Source organism: Herpailurus yagouaroundi, unplaced genomic scaffold (genome assembly GCF_014898765.1).
Source record: "Herpailurus yagouaroundi ecotype Mexico unplaced genomic scaffold, PumYag 28, whole genome shotgun sequence".
Taxonomy (NCBI): Eukaryota; Metazoa; Chordata; class Mammalia; order Carnivora; family Felidae; genus Herpailurus; species Herpailurus yagouaroundi.
Window position 1 is genome coordinate 94,697,685 of NW_024412376.1, and position 27,385 is coordinate 94,725,069.

General features: G+C 38.1%; 1 protein-coding gene across 5 annotated transcripts in view; it reads left to right on the forward strand.

Annotated features, from left to right (window-relative positions):
* The window catches only part of FAM13A (family with sequence similarity 13 member A), a 183,515-nt gene that overhangs the window by 32,813 nt on the left and 123,317 nt on the right, over positions 1 to 27,385 (forward strand). For 4 of the 5 annotated variants that reach the window (XM_040478471.1, XM_040478466.1, XM_040478470.1 and 1 more), the window contains exon 2: positions 15,928 to 16,091. In XM_040478471.1, the coding sequence (XP_040334405.1) occupies positions 15,928 to 16,091 (164 nt within the window). The remainder of the gene's footprint in view (positions 1 to 15,927; positions 16,092 to 27,385) is intronic. The other variant, XM_040478468.1, reaches the window with a different exon arrangement.

Genomic DNA, 27,385 nt, shown 5'->3' on the forward strand with positions numbered 1-27,385 from the left:
GTCCCCCTCCCTGCTTCTATATTATTTTTGCTTCCCTTCCCTTATGTTAATCTGTTTTGTCTCTTAAAGTCCTCATATGAGTGAAGTCATATGATTTTTGTCTTTCTCTAATTTCACTTAGCATAATACCCTCCAGTTCCATCCACGTAGTTGCAAATGGCAAGATTTCATGAATGACATTATTATAAAAGATGCTTTGATGAACTCATTTGATGAGTGCTCAGTAAGCAGAGTGTAATTACTTTTTGAAAATACTATTTTGTTCCATTTAAATGTAAAGAACTTGCATAGAAAACCTGAATACAGTTTTGTAATATATAATTTATAAGTAAATCTGTCTGAGGTATCAGTTATATGTTTGGGGTGAAGGGGAGAAGAAAAACCAATGAAGCAATTTATAAATTTGTTTTCATAAGGAAAATATATTGAATATCCACTAATCAGCTCTTATATGTCAAAGACTTAAGCAGGGGAAACAACAATAAGAAAGACATAAACTTGGGGATCACTCAATCTAATGAGGCCAATAGCATGTAAACAAGCAATTACAACACAAGAATAAAGAGATCTACTATCTTAAAACCTCAGCCTTCTCCCAAACCAACACTCTGCTTACTCCTTATCTACCCTACCTGCTGAACAGAGCTGGAGAAGCTAGAATATCAAGCTAACATCTTACTGTATATATATATATATATATATACACACACACACACACACAAAAATACAAATATATATATACAAATTATATAAATACAAATAATATATATATAATTTATGAACTATATATATACTTATAAGTATATATTATATATATATATATATATATTCTGAAATCACTGTCTCAAAAAGATATCTGCACCTAGTACAGATAATCAGTGAAATGATTACCATAAGTTTAGTTAATATCCATCATTATACAAAGTTACTAATTTTTAAAAATTTCTTATAAGAATTCTTAAGATCTGCTATCTTAGCAATTTTTTAATGTATACCAATGTTGTTGACTATAGTCACCATGCTGTACATTACATCCCCAGGACTTATTTATCATATACCGGGAAGTTTGTGTCTTTTGATCACCTTTATCCATTTTGCCCACCCCCCAACCCACCATCTCTGGCAACTACCAATCTAGCCTTTGTATCCGTGACTTTATTATTTATTTATTTTAGATTCTGCATTTTAGTGAGATGATATAGTACTTCGTCTGACTTATTTCACTTAGCATAATGCCCTAAACGTCCATCTGCTTTGGTTCAAATGGAAGGATTTCCCTTTTCTTATGGCTGAGTAATATCCCATTATGTATGTATACTACGTTACCCATTTATCTTTTGGTGGACACTTAGGTTCCATGTCTTGACTGATGTAAATAATACTGAAGTAAGTATGGGGGTACTGATATCTTTTCAGGTTAGTGATTTTGTTTCCTTCATATAAATACCCAGAAATGGAATTTCTGGGTTACATGGTAGTTTTGTTTTTAAGTTTTGAAGGAACCTCTACTATTTTTCATACTTCCTTTGCCAATTTAAATAGCCACCAATAGTGCACAAGTGTCCCCTTCTCTCCACATACTCGTCAATCCATATTATTTCTTGTGTTTTTATGTTAGCCATTCTGATAGATGTAAAGCAATATCTCATTGTGGTTTTAATTGGCATTTCCATGATGTTTAGAGTTGCTGAGCATCTTTTCATGTACCTCCTGGCCACCTATGTCTTTGGGAAAATGTCTATATGGATTCTTTGCCCATTTTATAATAAAATATTTTTTTGCTGTTGAATTTTTTATATATTTTGCATATTAACCCCTTAACAGATATATGATTTGCAAATATTTCCTCCCATTTAGCATATTGCTCTTTGTTTTGTTCTTTTTATTTGCTGTGTAGGAGCTTCTCAATTTGAAATAGTCCTACTTGTTCATTTTTGGTCTTGCTGCCTTTGCTGTTGGTATCAAATCCAGTAAATCATTGTCAAGACTGATATCAAGGAGCTTACCACCATTGTTTTTTTCTAGGAGTTCAATGGCTTTAGGTATTACATTTAAGTCTTTAATCTGTCTTAAGTTCATTTTGGGGTATAGTATAATAGTTTAGTTTTGTTCTTTTGCATGTAGCTGTCCAGTTTTCCCAACACCATTTACTGAGATTGCCCTTTCCCTGTTGTATATTTTTGGCTCCTCTGTCGTAAATTAGTTGGCCGTATATGTGTGTGTTTATTTCTGGGCTCTCTATTCTGCCCCATCCATCTCTGTGTCTATTTTTATACCATTATCATACTGTTTTGTTTACTATAGCTTTGTAATATAGTTTGAGATTAGGAAATGTGATGCCTCCAGATTTTTTCTTTCTCCAGATTGCTTTGGTTATTTGGGGGATTTTATACTTCTATACATATTTTAGGATTATTTGTTCTATTTCTGTGAAAAATGACATTGAAATTTTGACAAGGATTGTACAGAATCTGTAGATTGCTTTGGGGGGTAGCATGGACATATTAACAGTGTTGATTCTTCCAATCCATGAGGATGGAATATCTTTCCATTTATTCATGTCATCTTCGATTTCTTTCATCAGTGTCTTACAGTGTTCAGTGTACAAATCTTTCAACTGCTTAGTTAAGTTTTTTCTAGGTATTTAAATCTTTTTGATGCAACTGTTAAGGGGATTAGTTTCTCTTTCTGGTGGCTCATTATTAGTATATAGAAATGCAACTGATTTTTGTATATTGATTTTATATTCTACAACTTAACTGAGTTTATTAATTATAACACTTTTTTGGTCTAGTCTTAGAGCTCTCTGTATACAAGATTATGTCCTCTGCAAAGAGACAGTTTTACTACTTCTTGTCTGATTTGGATGCTTTTTATTTCTTTTTCTTGCTTAATTGCTCTAGATAGGACTTCCAGCACTATGCTGAGTAAAAGTGGCAAGAGTGGGCATCCTTGTTTTGTTACTGATCTTAAAGGAAAAGCTTTTAGCTTTTCATGTTGACTATGATGTTAAGTTGTGGGCCTGTCATATATAGCTTTTATTATGTTCAGGTATGTTCTCTCAATACCCATTTTTTTAGAGTTTTTGTCATGAATCTCTGTTGTATTTCCTCAAATGCTTTTTTTCTTCACCTATTGAGATGATCATATGATTATTATCTTTCATTTTGTTAATATGATGTATCAATTGATTTGCTGATGTTGGACCATTAAGCATACCTGGAATAAATCCCAGTTAATCATGGTGTGTGATCTTTTTAATTAGTATTGAATTCAGGCTGCTAATATTTTGTTAAGAATTTTTTGCATCTGGAATATTGTCTTAGAATTTTCTTGTAGTATCTGGTTTTGATATCAGGACTTTTTGGACTTGTAAAATGAGTTTGGAAGTGTTCCCTAGTCATCTTTTTATGGGGGAAGGATTGGTATTAATTACTCTTTAAACATTGGTAGAATTTCCCTGTGAGGCTGTCTGCTCCTAGACTTTTGTTTATTGGAGGATTTTGATTACTGAGTTAATCATTACTCCTTATTAGTAATTGGTATGTTCAGATTTTCTATTTATTTTTTTTTTCATGTTTAATTTTGAGACAGAGACAGACAGAACACAAGTAAGAGAGGGGCTGAGAGAGAGAGAGGGAGACACAGAATCTGAAGCAGACTCCAAGCTCTGAGCTGTCAGCACAGAGCCTGATGCGGGGCTCGAACTCACAAGCCGTGAGTGAGATCATGACCTGAGCTAAAGTTGGACACTCAACTGGCACCCCCAGATTTTCTATTTCTTCATGATTCAGTTTTAGTGGATTGAATATTTTTAGGTTGTCTAATTTGTTTGGCAGGTAATTATTCTTTGTAGTCTCTTACAATCCTTTGTATTTCAGTTGTCTCCTTTCATTTCTAATTTTGTTTGAGTCCTCTTTTTTTCTTTGAGTCTAGCTAAGAGCTGTCTATTTTGTTTATCTTTTCAAAATGCTAGCTCTTAGTTTCAGTGATCTTTTCTATTACCTTTTTAGTCTCTGTTTCATTTATTTCTTCCCTGATCTTTGTCATTTTCTTCCTTCTACTACAGGTTTGAGGTCTCACTTTAAGTATATGACTACCAACTTCAACTCAGCCCTCATGTTGCTTGCCTGCCATTCTCCCCTATCCTTCCACTCTTCCTCTCTTTCAAACTGCTTTATAGTTATTCCTTGGTCTTCATATTCCAGCTTTTGCCTCTTCACCCTTCTGTCTCAGATGATGACCTTACTTTCTATTTCCCTGAGAACATGAAGAGAGAATATTCACCTGTTCCCACGCTCACATGCACCCTGTACCTGCCCCCCACGCCATGTTCTCTCCTTTCTTCTAGACACAGGAGGTGTGCTGCACTTGCTGTGCCCAACATCAGCCCCTCCACTGTGAACCTAGTCCCATACTGCACCCACCCCAGCACTCTACTCCCTGAATCCTCTCCCCGCTCCTATCCCCTGTAGGTCATCAGGTTTTTGTCTACTGAATCATTCCCATTAGCATAGAAATATGCTATAGTGTTTCCTGCCTTATTAAAAAAAAAATGAAACAACAAAACAAAAAACCTCTCCCTTGACTCCACAGCCCCTTTTAGCAATCACTCATTTCCTTACAACAAAACTCCTCAAAAGAACCATATAAGCTTGCTGTTTTCACTTCGTCTTCTACATTCTCCCTGGACCCGCTCTAATCAATCCCACTACGTGAATGAAGCAGCTCTTGTCAAGTGACAACACACTGCCAGATTCAGGGGTCAATTCTCAGTTTTCATCCTCTTCACCCTGTCAGCAGCATTTGACACACTTGATCACACCGTCTTTCTTTTTTAAATAACAGTGTTACTGAGATATAATTTATGTACATAAAATTCACTTTTAAAATTAGAATTCAGTGATTTTTTAGTATATTTACAAAATTGTGCAACTGTATACACTGTTTAATTCCAGAACACCTTCATCCAAAGCAAACCCCATACCCATATGCAGTCAACCCATATGCAGTCACTTCCCATTACTCAGTCCCTGGAAGTCACTGAGCCACTCTCAGTCTCTGTAGATCTGTGTGTTCTAAACATTTCATATAAATGGAATAATACACTATGTGTCTTTTTATGTTTTCCTTCTTTTCTTAGTGTAATATTTTTGAGATTCATCTATGTTATAGTATGCATCAGTACTCCATTCCTTTTTATAGTTGAATAGTATTCCATTGTACAGATAGACACATTTTGCTTACCCAGACATCAGTAGATGGACATATGAGTTGTTTCCACTTTTTGGCTATAACAGTTAATGCTGCTATAAACATTCATGTACAAGTCTTTATGTAGATACATGTTTTGAAATTGCTTTATAACATGGTAACTGTATTTATTCCTTACCTGTTGAATCCCTTTACCCTTGCCTTTCAGGATATTCTCTTAGTTTTCCTTCTACCTCACTGTTCACTCCTCAGTCTCTCTGGGTCTTCTTTCTCCAACCTGGGCATGCTCTGGATATCAGTTCTTGGTCTGATCTCTTCCCTTCTCTATTTAGATTCACTCCCTAGACGATCATTTCTAATTACTTAGTTTTTAAATATCATCCATATATATAGATGGCTCCTAAACTTGTATTTTCAGTCCAAGTTTCTCAATTCCAACTACTATATCCAGCTGTCTCCAACTCTCTGTTAGGTGCATGCATATCCAAAGTTATTAAAGTTTTTAGCACATCCAAGGCTATAAACTCCTGATTTACCCACCAAAATCTATACTCCCTGCTATCTTTCCTAACTCCCTGATGGCAGTTTCATCATCCTTGACTCTTGCCTGCCTCACATCCAGTGCTTCAGCAAATCCTGTTGATTCCACATTCAGGTTATATCCAGAATCTAATGATGCCTTCTAACCAGCTCCTGGATTCAAGCCATAAGCATCTCGGCTACTTCCTAGTTGGTATCCTCGTATTACTCTGCCCCTTCTACAAGTCTCTTCTCAATGCAATAGTAATGACCCTGTTAAAATGAAAGTCAGACACGTTACTTTTCTGTTCAACATCTTCCAAAAAGTTTCTGTTTGCACAAAGTAAAAACCAAAGTCTTTAAAATACCTATGGGTGTACATGATCTGGGCCCTCTGCTACATCACTGGTCTCATCTCTTGCCACTCTTCTGATTCATTCAGCTCTAGCCCAGTGACCTCCTTACTGTCCCTCAGACTTGGGAATCATGCTTCCTTCTCAGGACCTTTGCCCTGCTCTTTTCTCTATCTGGAGTGTTCCTCCCCAAACATCCCTTTCACATGTCTTTATTTATTTATTTATTTATTTATTTATTTATTTATCTATCTATCTATCTATCTATCTATCTATTTATTTATTTTTAGGTCTGTGTTCAAGACTGCCAGTGGCCTCCCCAAAACCTATTCTCCCTCCTCCCTTGGCTTTATACACTGAATTACATCTATAAGACTACTTTCTCTAACTTCCCAGGTAGCTGTGTGTCACCATGTGACTAAATTTTGACCCAATAAAAGTAAGCAGTTATATTTCCCTTTAAGGTGAGCCATGCCCTTCCTTAGCCCTCCCTCCATCCCACCAGGTTTGTAACACAAACCCATGAAGGTTTTTACCCTCATAGAATTCATATCTGGGTAGGAGGAAAAGACAACAAATAAATAAGCAAAAGTAAATATACAGTGTGTCAGATGGTATTATGTGCAGTGGAGATAAATAAAGCAAGGCCAAGGAAGTGGGAGTAGTGGCATAAGGGAGAATTCTGCTATTTATTAAATTGTGTCAAAGAAGGCGTTACTGATAAAGTAGTATTTGACCAAAATCTTGTATCAGTTTGAATTAGCTTCGCTTGCATATAAATAAACCCCGAACAACATTGACTTAAACAAGATAGAAGTGCGTTTTTCTCAAATAAACAAAACCTGTGTATCAGGCTGGCACCAATAATGAGACTGTACCAGGTAGCTTACAACCTCACACAATGGCAGCATGCTCCTGGCCCAAGGTGTTGCCATCTGGGCCACAGAAGGTATGTTGCCTCCTTGGATTACCACTAATCAGCTAGTTTGCCCCGAATTTTACACTTTATCACTTTATTTCTCACTGTCACTTTGGTCAGGAGAAAGGACTTTTAATAGCCAGTTTTCCTTCATCTATACAACCTTGGGCAGCTCATTTCAGTTCTCTGGACCCCTGGACTTCATTTTTTTTTAATGTTTATCTATTTTTGAGAGAGAGTGAATGAGCAGGGGAGGGGCAGAGAGAGAGGGAGAGAGAGAGAATCCCAAGCAAGCCCTGTGCTTTCAGCACAGAGCCTGATAAGGGGCTGAAACTCACGAACTGTGAGATCATGACCTGAGTCAGACACTTAACCAACTGAGACACCCAGGCACCCCTAGACTTTATTTTTGAAATAAAGGAGTTGGAGTAGACCTCTCTTCAATTCAAAACCTGAGTGGCTCTAAAATAAACATCTGATTTGTTAATTTTCCACCTAACTTTTCTGGTATAAATGTGGAACTTATATGACCAGCTAAATTCAAACAATTCAGTTATATAATGTTTATTTTATTTTATTTTTTTACCTCAACACTTATTTTCAAAACCTCAAAGAGAAATTATTTGCTTCTTGGCAAATTTTAAAACTTTGAATCAGCAGCAGCACATATTATTCTAAGGTGTTTGTTTCTAATTCACCTGCCCAGGATCTGTCTCAGAGATATTCCTTCAGACTGAGAAATGGGGTGGTAGGATAAATTAAGGCAGGTGTACTTTTTAAATCTCCAAAGGATATTGTGATGTGCCCCACTGGGTCAGAACCACTTTTTCACAGCATTCCTTCCAGTGTTGGTAGCATCCTTTTGGAATAAGCTTCCAGAGAACATCCTATTTTAAGACTCCTTCACCCTGTATAATCCTGTCCTCTACATTGGCAAGAACTTGAGGTCAAAAGATTGTATTTGGGATGAGATGATAAACATTCTCATTGATTGATCATTGATTTTGATAATTAGAAATAAGTGATCAAAAATTTTAAAGCAAATTTTTATTTTACTAATAGAAGGAAAATTTTTGAAAGTCTTCTATGTAAATTCCTAAACTGCTCACTTTACAATTACTTTCTGCGTGAATTTTTTCCCTGGTAAAAGACCTGAAGTCAGGGACATGAATGAATAACTTTGTAAAATAGCAGTTGGAACTGTGTTGATGTGAATAAGCCTCAGCTTACTGCCATGTACAGATTGATCTGTGAGCAGATTCTAAAAGGTGAGACTTCCTTGAGCCTATGTCCCAGGTCAGATGGCTCTACTGTGGGATCGCTTATGCTGAGTAAATGTAGCTTCCTGCCCCTTCTTCCCATTTCTGTACCATAGCCATTTTAAAAATTAACTTGTAAGATTTGAAACAATATAAATGAAATTTCTAAAATAAGAGCAATGCTTACACAGGAGAATGAATTTACTTTATCGTATCAACGGATAATCTGTTAACATTTCAGTGTTTCTGAGAGGAAGGTAGATGATGTTTAGTTTGGTCATTCATTTGTTCTTTTATTACACAAATATATAGTGGTTGCCTGCTATTTGCCAGGTGCTGTTCTAGGAGCCAAGGCTACAGCAGTTAGCAAAACAAACAAAAATCTCTGCTGTGAGGCACCTACCTTTGCAGAGGGGAAAGGAGATGAAAAGAGAACAGTTAAGGAACACCAAGTGCTGAGGGTTCCTTACTTGATTGGTACACACTCTGAACCTGTAATTGATCTATCTGATCTCTTTCAAGATAAACTATTTTTTTAATTGTGAAATTTTTGTCTTTGTACACAATTTTTCTAACAAAGTTAAAGTGATTTTATTCTAAAGTACAGACTAAAACTTAGATCAAGATGAGATTTTAATTAGTTATAACTTTAACACTGACCCACTTTTACAAAAAAAGGGAAGGAGGGAGGGACAGAGGGAGGGAGGGAGGGAGGAAGGAAGGAAGGAAGGAAGGAAGGAAGGAAGGAAGGAAGGAAAAGTATGTACAAGAAACTCCCCAAAATTCCCTAAAGCTTGTTAATAGCTTTCTCAGAAAAAAGCCTGGGCCATCAATTAGCACTGTCGCTGGCACATAATAGATTGATCAGATTATCAGAAGAACTGCAGCTGTTTAGTAAAAAAAAAAAAAAACAAAAAACAAAAAAAAACCTCACTTTTGAAAAGCAAACTTAGATATTTTTAATTAAAAGCAAAGGCTTTTTTCAGATTTAGAGGACTTTTTTTTAACCTTTTTTACCCTAGAAATGTCTTTTTAAAAAAATCGGAGTTTAACATCTCTTTTCTAGTGCTCCGTTATTTCACCATTTCTTCTTATGAAGATTATGACTTGAATGAGCATGAAGTTTGGCAAGAGGCTATGCCCTCTTCCATACAAATGATAAGCGGAGGGAAGAAACGGTCAAGGAGATGAGACAGTCTAATAGTCTTTGTTTAGAACGTCTAAATGTTAAAAATTAACTTTTCAGACTCCTTCTGTCACAACTTCATTATTTGAACCTTGATTGTGATTTTCTGCCCTATTCTAAACAGAGCTCAAAGTATCTGAGGATGAAAAGAGGTTTCTAATTTCAAAATTCAAGCCCAGCAACTGACCAAGACTTAGGGTGACTCCAAAGACCAAAATATTATTTTTTTATGCTTGAACTTCAAAAAACTTAAAACTACTTTGATAGCATTCTAAATTGTTGTTATAAATTGTCCTGCACTTGAGGAGGGGAGCTGAGATGGCGGCATAGTCGGAGGACCGTAGGCTCATCTTGTCTCTCAAACACAGCTAGGTAACTATCAAATCATTCTGAAGACCCATAAAATTTCCTGCACTTGATTCATATGCACATTACTTTGCTGGGAAGAAACCCATAATAAGCAATGAACTCACTCCACCTACACAAAGAAAAGGGAGATTTGGATTTTAGAGACTGCTCCCTGTCTAGTCAACTGAGCCTTTCCTCCTGACTCACCTGCCATCCCTTTGTTTCAGTCCTGTAGGACACACAACTCTTACCCTGCAGTTGCCTGGGGGACGGAGGGCCTGTACTTATGACTTACAATTGTGGCCTCACAGTGATAGATTCATATGGATAAATATTAAATTGAGACACATGATTTTTTAATGTTGTTAGTCACATCAATGTATAAAGGTAAATCAGAGCCTAGTTTCACAGATGTTTTTCTGGTTCTGGATTTCCTGTTCGATTTTTAAAGATGAGACCATGTTAAAATATTGGCAGTGATGGGGCGCCTGGGTGGCTTGGTCGGTTAAGCGTCCGACTTCAGCTCAGGTCATGATTTCGCGGTCCGTGAGTTCGAGCCCCGCATCGGGCTCTGTGCTGACAGCTCAGAGCCTGGAGCCTGTTTCAGATTCTGTGTCTCCCTCTCTCTCTGCCCCTTCCCTGTTCATGCTCTGTCTCTCTCTGTCTCAAAAATAAACAAACGTTAAAAAAATTAAAAAAAAAATATTGGCAGTGTTGACTGTGACAAAATTTGTTTTTTGGCCTTTGAAATTTATTTGCGCATGTTTTAAGTATGGTGATGATCTGAGTTTTATTGGAGGTATATACCTATATGCATTTTTATTTGCTCAATGGGCTCACACTGTATTATATATCATAACACAATTTCACAGTCTCATTAAAAACTTTAGAGATATTTTAATGGCTGAGATATTCTTCAAAATATAGATGTGCTATAATTGCCTATGATAGTAATTTGACTTTGTAAAATGCTTACATTTTTGGCCCATTATAAATAAAAAAATATGAATACATTTTCTGTATAGTTTTGTCCTCATAACTGACTTTTTCTCCTAAGATTATACTGCTAGAACAGTTCAGTAGATGCCAGAGAGATAAATTTAAAGAGAGTTTTAACTACTAATGCCAAAAAAAGGGAAGAAAATGGTTTGCGTTATGGACTGTAACGTGACTTTCATCCAAAAGTATCTTTTCTTCTTGCAATTCTAATGTTTAACATGTAACCAGATATAGAAAGTAATGGTAAGCACGAGTACTGAGGCCTGATTCCCTGGGTTGTAACTGTAGTTCTGCCACTTACTCAATAGAACAAGTAATTCAAACTCTTAATGCCTCAGTTTCCTCATTTGTGAGATGGTAATAATAGTCCCTGCCTCTTTGGGTTGTCATGACAATTAAATAGATTAATTGATATAAATCTCATGGAACCATGCCTAACACAGAGTAACACTACATCTTTACAACTAATAGCAGCAACATTCAGGAGAATATTTCCTAATTTTACTTTATTGAAGGTTATTCTTTTGTTTCTAGCCCCATGACATCTCAAAATCTAAAGCAGCTCGAATTACTTGTGTTAGACTATTCCACACCTGCAAATACATGCATGGAATGTGCTCTTTTTACAGTCTCTGGAATTGATAGTATTTCGGTTATACACATCAATCACACAACAAGTGCCTAGATCCTTATCTCAAACAGTCAATGGCAGAATTCTTCTGAGCAAAGTGTTTTTCATAGATGGTTTGGGGGCTTTTATAGTTTTCACCTTCAAGTACAGTATCATGAAGCAATCACTAAAAAAAAACAAAGCCAAGTCTGCTGTGACTTAATGGATATCTCCAGTGGAAAGGAAAAGCTTTGTCACCTCAGTATTCCAGATGGTTGGCAGTTTTCCAACTGCAGCCACATATTATGAGGGAGACTGCAGGTGGATCTCTCGAAGCACATGAACTCCATTTATCATAGTAAGGCTTTTAGCCCTATTTGGAGTCCCTGCCCCACAGAGCTTGACTGAACCTCACAGAATCAATATCACCCATGACTAGACAAGGCAGGCCTGGATGACCTAGCTGGCCCATTTTTGCTAAACCTATAGCTGACCTGGGCCCATTACATCTTGGCAATGGCAAAAAAAAGGGAGGGTGGAGCCAGAAGAAAAGGATAGAAAAAGAGGAGCTGGGTCAATACAGGTTTCTTCTTACCATACCCCTGAATCAGAGTTTCTCAGCTTTAGCCCTACTGACATTTTGGATCAGATAACTCTTTTTTGTGTCAGACTGTCCTGTGCATTTGTAAGATGCTTCATCACATTCCTGGTCTTTACCCACTAGACTCTAGTAGCACATCCACTCACCCCCATCATGACAACCAGTAACGTCTCCGGACAAAACTGGCTGCTGGAGAGAACAACTGCTTTAAGGCTACACTGTAATAAGATGTCTCCTTGTATCCTTTGCCTTGGATAACTGGGGTCTTCCTCCTCCTCCGAGAGAGTTCTATGATGAAAGGAGCCCTGAATACCACCTTAAAGTGTAAACGTTACACAATCTGAGGTGGACACTCAGAGCATAAAAATAAAACTATCTCTTCTACCTACCTTATAAGGCCAAGGCTCAAATCACGTGCTTCTAAAAAGCTCAGTTCCAGCTAAGGCAAAGACAGTGATCTCTTTACTTTTCTCAAAGTTAATACATTTGTACTAAAATTAATGACAAAGGTAGAGCAGCCGATTTTAAATTTTTATCTATTTTTCCTACAGTAATCATATCTGTAATGAAATGTGTAGTCTTGAAGGTACATCTTCATGATGGTATCATTTATCTCCTTTAAAAACATGCATTCCTTTTAAACTGTGTGTGTGTATATTTATATTTATATAGTGTGTATATATATTTATATAGTTTATGTATATATAGTGTATATTTAGTGTATATATATATATATATAGTGTATATATATAGTGTATATATATATTTATATAGTGTATATATATAGTGTGTGTATGTGTGTGTGTGTGTGTGTGTGTGTGTGTGTGTGTATATATATATATATATATATATACACACTCTATAGTTCTAATGGTCTCAGAGTTACTGAGCTACCTTTTTCTAACAATTTTGTTCTCTCATAGGCTTCATGTGGTGTTTTCATGTCCTTGTGCATAAGCTCAGCTCTTTGGACTACTTTAGTATATATTAATAAATTTATATTTTAAAGTTCATGGCTAATGACAATCCTGTTGTATTTTAAAAAAATTTTTTAATGTTTATTTTTGAGAGAGAGAGACACACACACACACACACACACGCACACGCACACACACCCCGAGCATGAGTGGGGGAGGGGCAGAGACCGAGGGAGACACAGAATCCAAAGCAGGCTCCAGGCTCTGACCTGTCAGCACGGAGCCCGATGTGGAGCTCCAACTCATGAGCCATGAGATCATGACCTGAGCCGAAGTCAGATGCTTAATGGACTGAGCCACCCAGGCGCCCCTCTATTTTATTTTTATAGAGATTAAATCATCACAGAATAATACTTTGAAAAATGTACCTGATATAGTTTATGGTATCTGAGTCTTAAGTGATCTGTGTTATGTAGTCTATTTTAATGTAAACTGACCAAGTGGAATCAGCTACATGTTACTTTTCTACCTTAGAATATTTCTCCTTTACATAAACTATTGAATCAACTTTAGAACCCCCAAATTATCACTGAACTTAAAATGCTATGTCCTTATTTTAACACCATAAAATGTTGCCAAACAACTGTTCTTATATTTGTTTTAATATTGAGAGAATTAAGTCTGGGTATGAGATTTTTTAGCTAACTAGTTTGAAATCTTACTGCTTTTTCAGTGTATTTATTTTTCCTGTCTACTCATATGAAAAATAGCCACATGCAAAAGAGCCCCTTTTATGAAATATATAATAGCATATATTTGTACTTTTAATATGTTCTCTTGCTGTTTACCTAAATATTTCTTTCATAAGTAATCTTGGCAAATATCTCAGTGAACTATAGTTTATAATTTTAAAAAATTCACTTTCCCTTGATTTTCATGAACTTTTGTGAACACTCTACAGAGAAATGTAATGGAACAATTCATTGGTAATTGTCAGATTTGGGCAAGTTTTACTTAACAATATTAATAAGTTGTTAATATTAAATTAATTTAAATTAATATTAAAATTAATATTTTGAGTATTTGCTCTGTGGTAAATGTAACTATTTGCTAAATTATTTTCATGTGTTATTTTTGTAATTCTCATAGAGGTATGAATTTATTAAATATTGATGTTTATAACTGTCCCCATATTACTTTTTTTAATTGCCTGTTACCCTAGTTTCTTAGTCAGTCAGTGTCTTTGGAATATCTTACAGTTGAAAAGTGTGTTGTTGGAGCACCCGGGTGGCTCACTGGGTTAAACATCTCACTCTTGGTTTTGGCTCAGGTCATGATCTCATGGTTCATGGGTTTGAGCCTCATGTTGGGCTCTGTTCTGATACTGCAACGCCTGCTTGGGATTCTGTCTCTCTTCCTCCCTCTCTGCCCCTCCCCTGCTCATGCACTGTCTCGAAATGAATAAACTTAAAAAAGAAAGAAAGAAAAGAAATATCTTCTAAGAAAAAAGTGTGTTGTCTGACAATAAGTATTAATGGGTTCAAAACTTAACTAGACTCAATGGCTAAAATGTTAAAAATAATAACATAAATAAGAGGAGGAAAAGGACACGGTAGAGGAGGAGAAAGGGGAAGAGAATGAGACTATAATCTCTGTGTCCAGACATCTGGCTGAGGCCATATAACTTAGAAATATAAAACAACTATCAGGTGACATGAGATCAAGCATGGATTTTGTGGCAGTGTATTACAGGAATTCAAAGTTGGGAAAGGTCATTAAGACCTGAGCTTAGTTAGAGACGCTCTGTGGGAAGTGGATTCTTAAATTTTTTTTAAATCTTTCTACTTATTTTTGAGAGAAAGACAGAGTTTGAGTAGGGGAGGAGCAGAGAGAGAGGGAGACCCAGAATCCAAAGCAGGTTCCAGTCTCTGAGATGTCAGCACTGAGCCCGACACAGGGCCCGAACCTATGAACCGTGAGATCATGACCTGAGCCAAAGTCAGACGCTCAACCGACCGAGCCACCCAGGTGCCCCGGGAAGTGGATTCTTCTCTCAGCCTCAAAGGAAGTTAAGATTTGGTTTGGTCTTAGACAATTGGTGAGTGGCCAGTGATGAATAGATGACATTCCAGTTGAAGGACAAGTATAAGAAAAGTCCAGGAGATGAGAAAGAGCTTCCGGTGTAACAAATACAATTGACCTGAGGGTGTGAATTTTTCCTGAAACTCTCACATGATTTTTACACAATTTCAGGAGAAGGATATCAATTGTATTCACATTGTTTCTGATGCAATATAAAAGCATGAGGGTGTTTCTGGGGCTGGAGGGAGCACATAACCTCAGATAGGAGAAGTCAGTACACCAGGGTTTACTTGGCACTTGTGTTGCCCATGTTTCTAGAGACAGAAGAGAACTAAAAAGGTGTATTTTTCCTAGCTATTTCTTTAGTTAAAAGTGTATTAGACCATACTTTGCCCTATAAAAGAAGATGACAACAGAAACTATTACGAACTGGTGCAGATTTTACTTGCTGGTAGTAAATATTTCTGGACACCTTTCTGATATTGTCATCCTTCATTTCAGTGGTTCTCAGCCCTTTTTTTCCCCCTGTCTTTTTCTATTTCTTCTTTCCTTCACTCCAGGTTGCCACTCTGATATACTCTCATAATCTCTCATTACACAGCATAATTATTCTAATGGTGGGGGCTAGGGGAGGGAGGGAGGGGGTAAGCCTGGGGAAGATTTGTATCAGAATCCAGGAAAGGGATGTGGCTGTATATGGTTTGAAAGTTCCCCTTGGAAGTGTTGATATCTCCCCTTCCCTGTGCCCTTTGCTTTTTAGCAATTTATTTTTAATATTTTAAATTCTATACCTAGGTTGGTATTTTTCTGGAATGTCATTAATACATTAGGTTACTAATAAATTAGAACAAATTAGCTTTGATAACTTAATCTGAAAGATTTTTTTAAATCCGCCCTCCTCCCCAAATTGTGTTTTCCAGATCCCAAAATCCAGGAGTGAGGGATCTATTCAGTCACACAGAGTACCACAACCAGAGCTGTCAGATGGTGTTCCTCAGGTCAGCCTGCGGCTAAGTCGTAGAAAACCCTACTGGAATGATGTGAATTCAGCAGAAGATGCTAGTGGTGCAAAGTTGGTATCCAGGTTGGCATGTTTCTTTTGTTTACATGTTACATCGTGTATTGTCTGCTCCCATGTATAGGCTGGCATACTTAGGAATGTTTGCATGTAACTACCACTGGGGTCAACAGGATGCAGATCAGTAAAACTATTTAAATTTCCTTCTAAGTTTTGGGAATTTTTTTGAGTAATAGTTCTTACCACAGAAGTGTTCCTGATTTGTTATATGTACTTTTTTGTTTATGTTTTAAAACAAAGTATCTAGTCAACTGGACTGTGCTAGGCTCAGAGTTGTAAGTGGGAAGAGTTACTTCTTGGTTCCCTTTTCATAATATGGTCAGTGGCCAGTATTATTTGCAGTCAAAATGGACATCAGAGCTGTTACTGGAACCACCTGTCACTAACACATTTGAATGTATCATTTTAACTATTTTTTATGTTGCACATTATACTGGAAAGCAAACCTCTTTGTTATACTTGAAGAAGACATGTAGGGTTGTTTTTGTTTTTGTTTTTTTTTAATAGATAAAATGGAGTCTGAATCTTATTAACCCCTAGCATTTGGAAGTTTTTCCCTTTAAGAATTTTCAGTCTTTTGTTATAACTTAAAGCCCATTTATCACAAAATCCATTATAAGAAAGCTCTAGAGAATTGAAAGATATTTAAGACATTAAATAGATAAATAATATAGCTCAGGAGCTTACCACTTTGGATTGCCTTATGAACGAAGGAATTCCTATAAAAGATGAAGAGAATTTAAATAGGAAGAAAAAGAAGGCCTAGTCAGGAAGTATAATAGAGGTATTTGGGAAATAGCAAACAGGTATCATGTGAGGAATTGGTTGGAGATAAGGCTGGGAAAATGGAGGGCGCCCAGGTCACTGAGGACCTTGAATGCCAACTAGAAATATTTTTGCGTTTAGTCTTTCCTTCACTGAACAAATGATCAGCACTTAATCTCTGGTTCCAGGAACTGCTTTAGGATCAGGGATGCAGCATTGAACAAGGCCAACCAGGCCCCTGTGTTTATGGAACTTACATTTTAGTGAAGGGAGTAATAGGAAAACACTTAGAAAAAGTGGGCGGGAGGCAGTGGGGAGCCTGTGAAGATCATTTCAGCTCTAATAAGTGGGGATATTAAGAAACTAAATCGGGTTAATGTCCCAGACTCACGCAAAGACAATTTTAGTTTGGGCAGGGAAAGCCTAAGCTGAGATGCAAAGGGGGAAGAGAGTGTTGGTGAAGGTCAAAGAAAGTGCATTTCTATGCAAAAGAACTGAGCTAGGGAAGTGGGCTTCATCCTGTAGGTAATAGGAAGCCAGTAAAAGTTTCACCTGGGTAGGACTAGGTGATAGGAACCATGGAAAATTGTATATTAGAAAAAGTAATCTTTCATCAGCCTGCAGGATCAGTGAGACAAGGGAGGGCTGGAGGTAGTTATAGTATTGATTCATTCAACTGTCATTAATCTTTTTGGAGATCTAGTTATGTGGCATTTACTTGCTGGTGCTGGCAATTCAGAGAATTAAGAGACCTAAGTCTTACACTTGGGGACACAGAGGAAAAGTAAATAAAACTTGAGTTGTGATCATTAAACACACATATACTAGGTGCCCATCATCTACCAAGCACTGTGAAATGGTCTGGTGATAAAGTCATAAGTAAGATTCAGGTGCTCTTAAAAAGCTTCCAGTACAATACCCAGGGTGCTGTGTGAGGCCAGAGGAGGGGAACAGACCACGTCTGGAGAGGAGGATCAGAGAAGGTTTCAGAAAGAGGACGACTTTAGAAATAGGACTAGTAGGATAAATAGAAGTTTGGGGGCAGGTAAATCGAGACAAGGTGCTTCTGGAAGAAAACAACATGTGCCAGGACATGCGAGGTGGTGAGGACAGCTCAGAGAACAGCAAGTGTTGCAGTGGATTCAGGACCCTGGGGTTTAGAATGTAGATGAGGCTAGAGGTGGGCTAAGAGGCTGAATAGATCAGATCATGAAAAACTGTCCCCCATATTAAAGGCTTTGGATTTTCTCTTGACCATGACAGAATGTGATCGCAGGAATATAAGGTGGCGGGCAATCCAAGCAGACTTGTATTTATAAAATATAGGCTCCTGTGGCATCTGTGCGGAAGGAGAGGTTATGGGTGCGTGGGATCAGTGAGAAGGCCACATGGTGGACCCAGCGCCACCTGTGAGCCTTGGCAAAGGGGCAGACGAGTCTGCACTTTGACAGAGGGCACGAGTGGACTCGGTCCAGAAAGGGTTGGGCTTGTTTTGTTTGTTTTACTCCATCTGGGGTGTTATAATATTTTAACAACTGAAAGGCCGGTTTGCGTGCATGGACAGAAAGACGCTGATGTTCCTAGCCTGGAGGCAATACAACAAGGCGTCCAGAGGGAATTCGGAAACGAGGGAGCAACATCTTGAGAAGCACAGGCTATGCACCTGCTGGATAGCTGTGCTGCTGGGGCCGGGTTTGTGCAATGTGCAGTCTTCACCACTGAACGGCAAGGGTGTCATCAGTGGAGGAACTGGCCTTGGGCAGTGAGGAAAGCTCCAAAAATAATAAAGGCCAAAGATAGAAATACTGGACCTTTTTAAAGTTTTCTTCTCTAGTTTAAATATCCAAGTCAAGTGGCTGGGTGACAAGAGCTAGTGTAGATGTTATCTTCTGAAATTACTTGGTAGAGAGTTATGCCAGGAATTTCTTAATGAAATAATGAAAAGAAAAATTTTAATATTTGTTCTTTATATCTTTTTTTTTAATTCATCCAGGCAGAAAATGAAAGGGAAGAAGTTTCATAGGGCACCTGGGTGGCTCAGTCAGTTGAGCATCTGACTCTTGATTTTAGCTTGGGTCAAGATCTCATGGTTGGTGAGATTGAGCCCCACATGAGGCTCCATGACCAGCATGTAGCTTGCTTAGGACTCTCTCTCTCCCTCACTCTCTCCTCCTCCCCCATTTGTGCTCTCTCCTGAGCATGCTCGCTCGCTCGCTCGCTCTCTCTCAAAAATAAATACTTAAAAAAAAAAAAGAGAAACCATGCTACTCATCATCATGCAGTATTAACTCATCCAAGTTCTCACCATCTTCATAGATGGTGAGACAAATTGTCAAAAGACAAATGGAGATAATTAAAATAAATTTAACTAAAGTAAACTTTAAATCCTTCATATATCTTTGAAGTAAGAGAATGGATATTATGGCAATTTTCATTTCAAAAATACACTGATGAAGCTGTTTCTATTTATTGTCCAGAACAAGTTATTAGTTCATAATTTTTAAAAAATTTTTAGTGTTTATTTTTGATAGAGCACGAATGGGGGAGGGACAGAGAGAGAGGGAGACGCAGAATCCCAAGCAGACTACAGACTCTGAGCTTTCAGCATGGAGCCCAATGCAGGGCTTGAACCAATGAGCCACGAGGTTATGACCTGAGCCAAAGTAGGATGCTTTACCAACTGAGCCACCCAGGCACCCTAGTTCATATATTTTTAAATAAATTCAAAGTAGTATATGTGATATACACACAACTTTTTCTAAATCTTTAAGGAAGATTTTCCTTAACAGTTGAGTAGTTGTGCCAGTCTTTTTTTTTAATTTTTTTTAAAGTTTATTTTATTTTTGAGACAGAGAGAGACAGAGCATGAATGGGGGAGGGGCAGAGAAAGAGGGAGACACAGAATCAGAAGCAGGCTCCAGGCTCTGAGCCATCAGCCCAGAGCCCGACGCGGGGCTCGAACTCACGGACCGTGAGATCGTGACCTGAGCTGAAGTCGGACGCTTAACCGACTGAGCCACCCAGGCGCCCCAGTTGTGCCAGTCTTAAAACAGAAAGGTTGGCAATAGTGTATTAAATACATTGTTGTGTGCCTATTACCTAATACAAGATTTACTTTGGTTTACCAACTTTTTTTCTAGGAATTGTCAGGCAGCCTTTAGCTGGGTTTTTCCTAGTATTGATTTTTTTATTCTGTAGTTGCTCTTTGGGGAAAAAAAATTAGCAGAATTTATTCTTGTTTGGTCTATGACCTGGTGAGTTTGGTTTACTTTACAAAAAAAAAAAAATCGTTCTGTCTGCACTTTAAAAATCAGTGCACCACTTTTATACCTCATGGTTTGGTTTACAGCATAATTACCATATTAGTTAATAACAAAGATAAAACCAAGAAAGAACCTTTTGGTACTGAGATTTCCAGAATGGTGAAGTGTCCTATGATTTTTAAACAACAGGTTAAAGGCTAATTTCTAGGGCTTTTGAGAAGCAATTTTTGGCTAACAGTGTGTTTTGATAATTTTGAATGTTTAGAGTTGAGGCCTTGTTCAGTATTTTTCCCCAGGTTGTCTCACTTGGTCTTTTTCTTCTTCATTTCAGTTCTTCTAGGGAGTCTCATTTCTTCTTAAGATGTAATAGAAGTATGAATTGTTACCAGCATGTATTCACTATTTTCTAGTCTTCAGATAGTGGCAGCAAAAATAAAAGTAAAGAGAGCTACACACTTAAAGTGTGATGTTTTGAGAGTTCAAAAAGGAGGGGATATCACTTATTGCTTACAGGCTGATTTCTGTCTTGGAGCATAATTTATTTAGATGAATGACATTTTTTTCCATATTTCTATAATTTTCAAAAATTGGCATTGAGGCTATGATCATATAAACAATCATTTTTCTTCATAGAATCTGTCCCAATTAGAGTGATTCAATGAAAAAAGCTTAAGGATAAGTATCTCTTGATTTTGTTAGAGCTCAGTAGAATTATCTATTTTATACTGAATTCCAAGCCAAAGACAGAAGTGCTTATTGACATGTTCACTTAATTCAGTGAAAGCATTAGCTAATCCATGTATGTCATCTAAAACTCACAGCAGCAGTTTCAAAAATACTATTAAAAATTCTTTTTTGTAGTTGAGATGTGTGCATTACTGAAACTCACAATAGACTGAAAAGCATAATTTCTAATCTGACCTGCCTACTTCAAAGGAGTCAGTGCCTGCCCTTCTCCACACTGTAAGCACAGTGTACAAATTTGGAGGATCAGAGGCACTCACAGAAAACAGGAGGTTATTGGACAGGTGCATCCTTTTAAGCAAGGCTGGAACATTCCAGTTCTTTTCGCTACACATGATACTCTTATTCCTTTCAAAGATACGGAGGACGAAAATAACACACACACACACACACACACACACACACACACACACACACACACCCCTACCTGTAGGCATTAACTAATATATTAAGAAACCAGCCATTTAAAATTTTTCCTAGAAGGGAAAGTTACACATCCATCCTCAAAAGGAAAAAGGGTAAGTTCTATTACATGTAAAGTTGGAGATGTTAAAATGATTAAAAGCTTTAGGGATAGCTGTCTTACTATCTGTTTCAATGTGTGAGATAGGTTAAGTGATCATTTCATGTTTCTACCACTATATTACCTTCAGAATGTTCTTAAATTTTAGAACTTAAATAAAACAGGATTAATATTTTAGTTTTTTAGATTTTTAATAGTATTTATTGCAAGGTTTTATTTGAAAGGTAACATATTTCTTTTTTTTTTTTTAATTTTTTTTTCAACGTTTATTTATTTTTTGGGGGGACAGAGAGAGACAGAGCATGAACGGGGGAGGGCCAGAGAGAGAGGGAGACACAGAATCGGAAACAGGCTCGAGGCTCTGAGCCATCAGCCCAAAGCCTGACGCGGGGCTCGAACTCACGGACCGCGAGATCGTGACCTGGCTGAAGTCGGACGCTTAACCGACTGCACCACCCAGACGCCCCAATATATTTCTTTAAATGTGTCATTTTCTTAAAGGCCAAAGGAAAATCTCTAGTTTTATTCTATAAAATCCGTGAAGACTCAAGAAACCATGTATGGTATGTTGCCATTTATATGAAATGTCCAGAAAAGGCATGCTTAAAGAAATAGCCAGTTGAGTTGTGATTCTCTGGGGCTGGGGGTGGAGGACCAGGGAGGCACAGAGATTAATGTAAATGCCCTGAGGGATTTTATTTGGGGGGAATGAAAATGTTCTGAAACTGATTTATGGCAATAGCTAGACCACTTGGTAAAGTTACTAAAAATCACTGAACTGTGTAGACTTGAAAAGATAGATTTTAGAATACATAAAATATACCTCAATAACATTGTTTAAAAAAAAATACCAGTACCAAAACAAATGAACAAACAATTGCTGGAGTAGTAAGAAATGAATGTACTCTAACAAGAAAGCCACTTGATTGCAAACTGCTAAAATGCAGCTACTGTTATAAGTAAATTCTGTCTGCAGAGAAGGTTATGTTTGTTACATTTTAAGAGAATTTGTTCCTTCATACTTTTCATCGAATATGACAGTACGGTGGCAGGAATAAAGGTCAGGCCCTCTTGGAAGCTGATTTGGGGAGAAGAGGGAAGGAAAGCTCTTTGGACAGAATCTGGAAGGATTCTAGGTAATGGTGTGCAGTGCTGTAATCAGAAGTTATCGAAATGATCAGTATTTCAGGGAGACAGAAAAAAAGCTCCAACATCCTGGGATTTTCACTAAAAAAATGTCAGGGGTCCATTGTCATAAGCAGAAAAGTTACCCAGTGTGGTTCTGTGTCAACAGAAGTTGTGGTCTCCTGTCCCACAGTGAGGGTCCTATAGATACATAGACAGTGAAAGTTTTGTACCTGGCTCCTGCATAAAGAGATAAAGAAATGAAGAGTGATTTAAATGCTTTCCTTTTCTGCAATCAGAATGGACAGTTACCATTTGCCAGTTATTTACCTAAAATAATATGATGAAGAATATACAACTAAAGAAAGTAACTTTGTTGCAGAGTTGTTTTTAACTTGATAGGTAAATAAGGTAAACTACAATAAGTCGTGTATTAAAGACAAATCGTTTCTTGAGAGAGTGTTTCTGTCCAAGAGAGTTGTTTTATTCTAAAAGTGCTTTCCTGTCCATTTATTCCATTTTTCAATATTTTTGATGAGTTATATGGGGAATAGATGATTCTTAGAAAAATTTAAAACATCACTGATAACACTGAAGTTCCCAATGAATCATTGGGTCTATAATTCTTTTTTTTTTAATTTATTTATTTTAGTAAAGAGAGAGAGAGAGAGAGAGAATGATAGAGAGCAGGGGAAGAGGGGCAGAGGGAGAGCGAGAGAGAATCTTAAGCAGAGTCCACATTCAGCACAGAGCCTGATGCTGGGCTCAATCCCACAACCCTGGGATCATGACCTGAGCTGATACCAAGAATCAGACACTCAACCAACTGAGCCACCCAGACGCCCCCTGGCTCCATAATTCTAACTCCTTCCCCTCTCCTCCTGCTATGGTAGGTTGGTTGTATATTCTCCTAGACTTATTTCAGTGTATTTATACAGAATGTATTTTTAAATACTTTCTACTTTTTAAAAACCAATCTTCATCATACTCAATGTATTGTAGTTCTTCACATATTCTTGAAAATTCCCCATTTCCTGTGTTACTTCCACCTGTGATATTCCTTCCCTTCCATTCCCACCTCCAAATTCAGTGACCTTCATGTCTCCTTCCGTGGCTACCTGTTCCTTCTCTGTCTCCTGTCCCCTCCACAGTGAATCTAGTCATAGCATGATAGTTTTCAAATCAAGTATCTTGGACCTGAACTCAGTTCTAGTATTCTAGTGCCCGTCAGCTATCTCCACCTCAGCCTTTACCATAAACTCACCCTACCAAACACAACTTGTCTTCCCCTCTTTGCCTCTCCACTTTGTCATGGGTTTCGTTCTCTCAAGCACTAGACTCAAAACCTTTTCTATGATCAGTCACCAAACCTTGTCAGTATTTTGTTTTCAGTCTCTCCAACATCCCTTTCTCCATTTTCCCCCCTTGAGCTCAATTCTGAGTTAGGCCTCCATCACCTTGTGGTTAGATAATTACTGCATTTTCTGCATTCCCCTCTCCTGCTGGATTCATTTTCTTTACACAAGCTGGCCCTATGCCTCTTTCTTCAACTTCTAACTCTATACAATGACTTCTACACCTCTGTCTCCCATTGAGAATTCTCTACTGAGCCATATCCCCACATCACTCTAACACACTGGTCAGCCTAGTCCCTCATATATGTCAAACTCTTTCTTGCCCCCTCCCCATCATCTACCCATAGCCAGCCAATTCCCAAATACTCTTTGACAATCTCACTGTCTTTATTTTGCTTCATTACTGCCACACTCCTTACCAACTCTGCAGACCCAGAAACTTTTAAACAGATGATACTCCTGCTCAGAACTATTTGGTAGCTCATATGTACACAGCCTATAAGAGACTCCTTGCTCTATCCTCTACCTGTCTTTCCAGTTTCTTCTCCCTCAGCTCTGTGCTTGTCTTTTTCTTATACCTACAGCCACCACAACCCATACTTTCCAGGACTATCTTGGTTTTAGATACTGGCATATATTGTGGCTTTGGTTTCCAGATGACCACAATAAGGCAGATATCTCAAAGTGAGTTGAATGACTTTCTTAGTTTCCCGGTGCATATAAAATTTTATATTTATACTATACTATAATCTATTAAGTATATAATAGTATTATGTCTGAAACAACAATCTATATGCCTTAATTTAAAAATGCTTTATTGCTGGGGCACCTGGGTGACTCAGCTGGTTGGGTGGCCGACTTCGGCTCAGGTCATGATCTCACAGCTCATGGGTTTGTGCCCCACATGGGGCTCTGTGCTGAGAGCTCAGAGCCTGGAGCTTGCTTCAGATTCTGTGTCTCCCTGTCTCTCTACCCTTCCCCTGCTTGCATTCTGTCTCTCTCTGTCTCTCAAAAATCAATAAACATTAAAAAAAATTTTTAATGCTTTATTGCTAAAAAAAAAATGCTAACCATTATCTGAGCTTTCAGTGAGTCATAATCACTGATCACAGATCACCATAACAAATATAATAATAATTAAAAGTTTGAAATATTGTGAGAATTGCAAAAATGTGACATGAAGAAATGAAGTGAGCATAATGCTGTTGGAAAAATGGCACCAGTAGACTTGCTTGATGCAGGGTTGCCACACACTTTCAGTTTATAAAAAATGCAATATCTGAAAAGTGCAGTAAAGCAAAGCTCAATAAAACGGGGTATGCCTGTGTTCTCTTTAAGATTAGGCCATGTGTCATATTTTGTCTTTATATTTACTTTAAAAATTATAGAGCAAAGTAACAGAATAGGAGGTCCTCCTCTCATTTCCCCCCACAGCAACACTAAATTAGTGGCTGTCCATGGACAAAAGTGTCTTTGTGGGAGCTTCAGGATCCAGGTAAAAGGTTGCAAAACTCCAGTAGAACCCAAGACTGAGGAGGACCATTTTGAAAAGGCATTCCTGCACCCAGGTGACAGACTTACAAACTATAGTTAGATAATAATAACTACAGACCCAGAAAAGAGCCCAGGCTATCTGTGAACTCAGCTGCAGCCCCATTTGGTCTTGGTGCTGTTGATAGCACCATCCTCCAGGGGACAAGGAGGAGCCACACCACCCATGCCTTGAGTAATAGGTCCACTGGCCTCAGTTCCAGCTGTAGACCATGAAGCAGCCTGTGACCTAGCTCTGGCCCCTCTCAGCCTTAGTCCAGAAATAATCCTTCCGACCCAGAGACCCAGTGAGAGAGACATCTATCCATGTCCCCAGAGACAGACCCGCCAACCTCTGTCTGCCTGAGGATCCTAAAGTTGTCGTTGTGCTGGCTCCAGCCCATCTCACCCACGGTCTAGGAGTAGTCCTGCCCACCAGAGACATGATGGGAGACCCCTCCCAGCCACCTGATGCAGGCCTCTTGAACATGGTCTGACTGTGTATCCTGAAGTGGCCCTGTGACCTAGCTCCAACCCCATTGGTCATGGTCCATGGGAAGTCCTACCCACCTAGGAACCTGTTAAGAGGCACACTCATCCATACCCCTGGAACAGGACTACAGACTTCAGTCCCAGCTGTGGACCTTGAAGCAATGACTCAGCTCCAGCCTCTACAGCCTCAGACCAGTTTGGCCACCCAAGGAACTCCCAGGTTGCTGGTAACCTTCCCAGGAACCTTGCAGAAGCCACCCTCATCTGCGTACCTGGTAACAAGCCTACTGTTTTTGCAGAACCAAAAGCTGACCCTTGTCTCAGTGCCAACTCTATTGGCCAAGGTCCTGGAGTCAGTCCCATCACCCCAGGGATCAGGTCTTCCAGCTGCAACCTCACTGCAGAACCAGCAGCAGCCACATGACCTGAAATCCCAGCTGAAATCCCAGAGGCAGTTCCATCAGCCCAGGGACCAACAGAAGGTTTTTATGTGCCCAAACCAATCTGTAAAGACCAGAAGAGATGCTTGCTCCTTCAGATGCAAGATACCAACACAGGTCTGCACAGATCATAAAGAATTAAGCAATCATGACAGCACACAAGGAAATTAATAAAGCTCCAGCAACCAAACCCAAATAGAGATCTACAAATTGCCAAAAAAATTTCAAAATAATTATCCATAAAAAGTTCAATGAGGGCCACCTGGGTGGCTCAGTTGGTTGGGCGTCCATCCTCGACTCAAGTCATGATCTCATGGTCCCTGAGTTCCAGCCCCACGTTGGGCTCTGTGCTGACAGCTCAGAGCCTGGATCCTGCTTCAGTTTCTGTGCCTCCCTCTCTCTCTGCCCCTCTTCCACTCACACTCTGTCTCTCTCTCTCTCAAAAATGAATAAATGTAAAAAAAAGAAGTTTTTTAATTCAGTGAGATGCAAGATAACACAGACAACTAAATGAAATAAAAAAATACTTGAAAAAATTTAAAAATATAATAAATGAAAACCATAAAAAAGAACCAAACAGAAATCCTTAAGTGTAAGGATATAATGACAGAAGTGAAAATTCAGTAGAGAATTTCATCAGCAGACTTTAGCATGAAAAATCAGAAAATAAAGACAGGTCATTTAGAATATATAGAGAAACAAAAATTAAAAAGAAAAAAGTGATAAAAGTATATGGAATCTACATGACACCATCAAGTGAATGAATATATTTCAACTTGGGAGTCCCAGAAGGAGAGGAGAGAAAGAAAGGGGAAGAAAGTTTATTTAAAGAAATAATGGCTGAGGAGTGCCTGGGTGGTTTAGTTGGTTGAGCATCTGACTCTTGATATCAGCTCAGGTCATGATCAAATATATTTTCAAGAAATAATGGCTGAACATTACCTGAATCCTAGAAGGGATGTGGACATCCATATGCATGAAGCTCAAAGGACCCCAATCAAGATTACTCTGAGATAGATTACACAAATCATCAAACATTAAAGACAGGGAATATATATATATA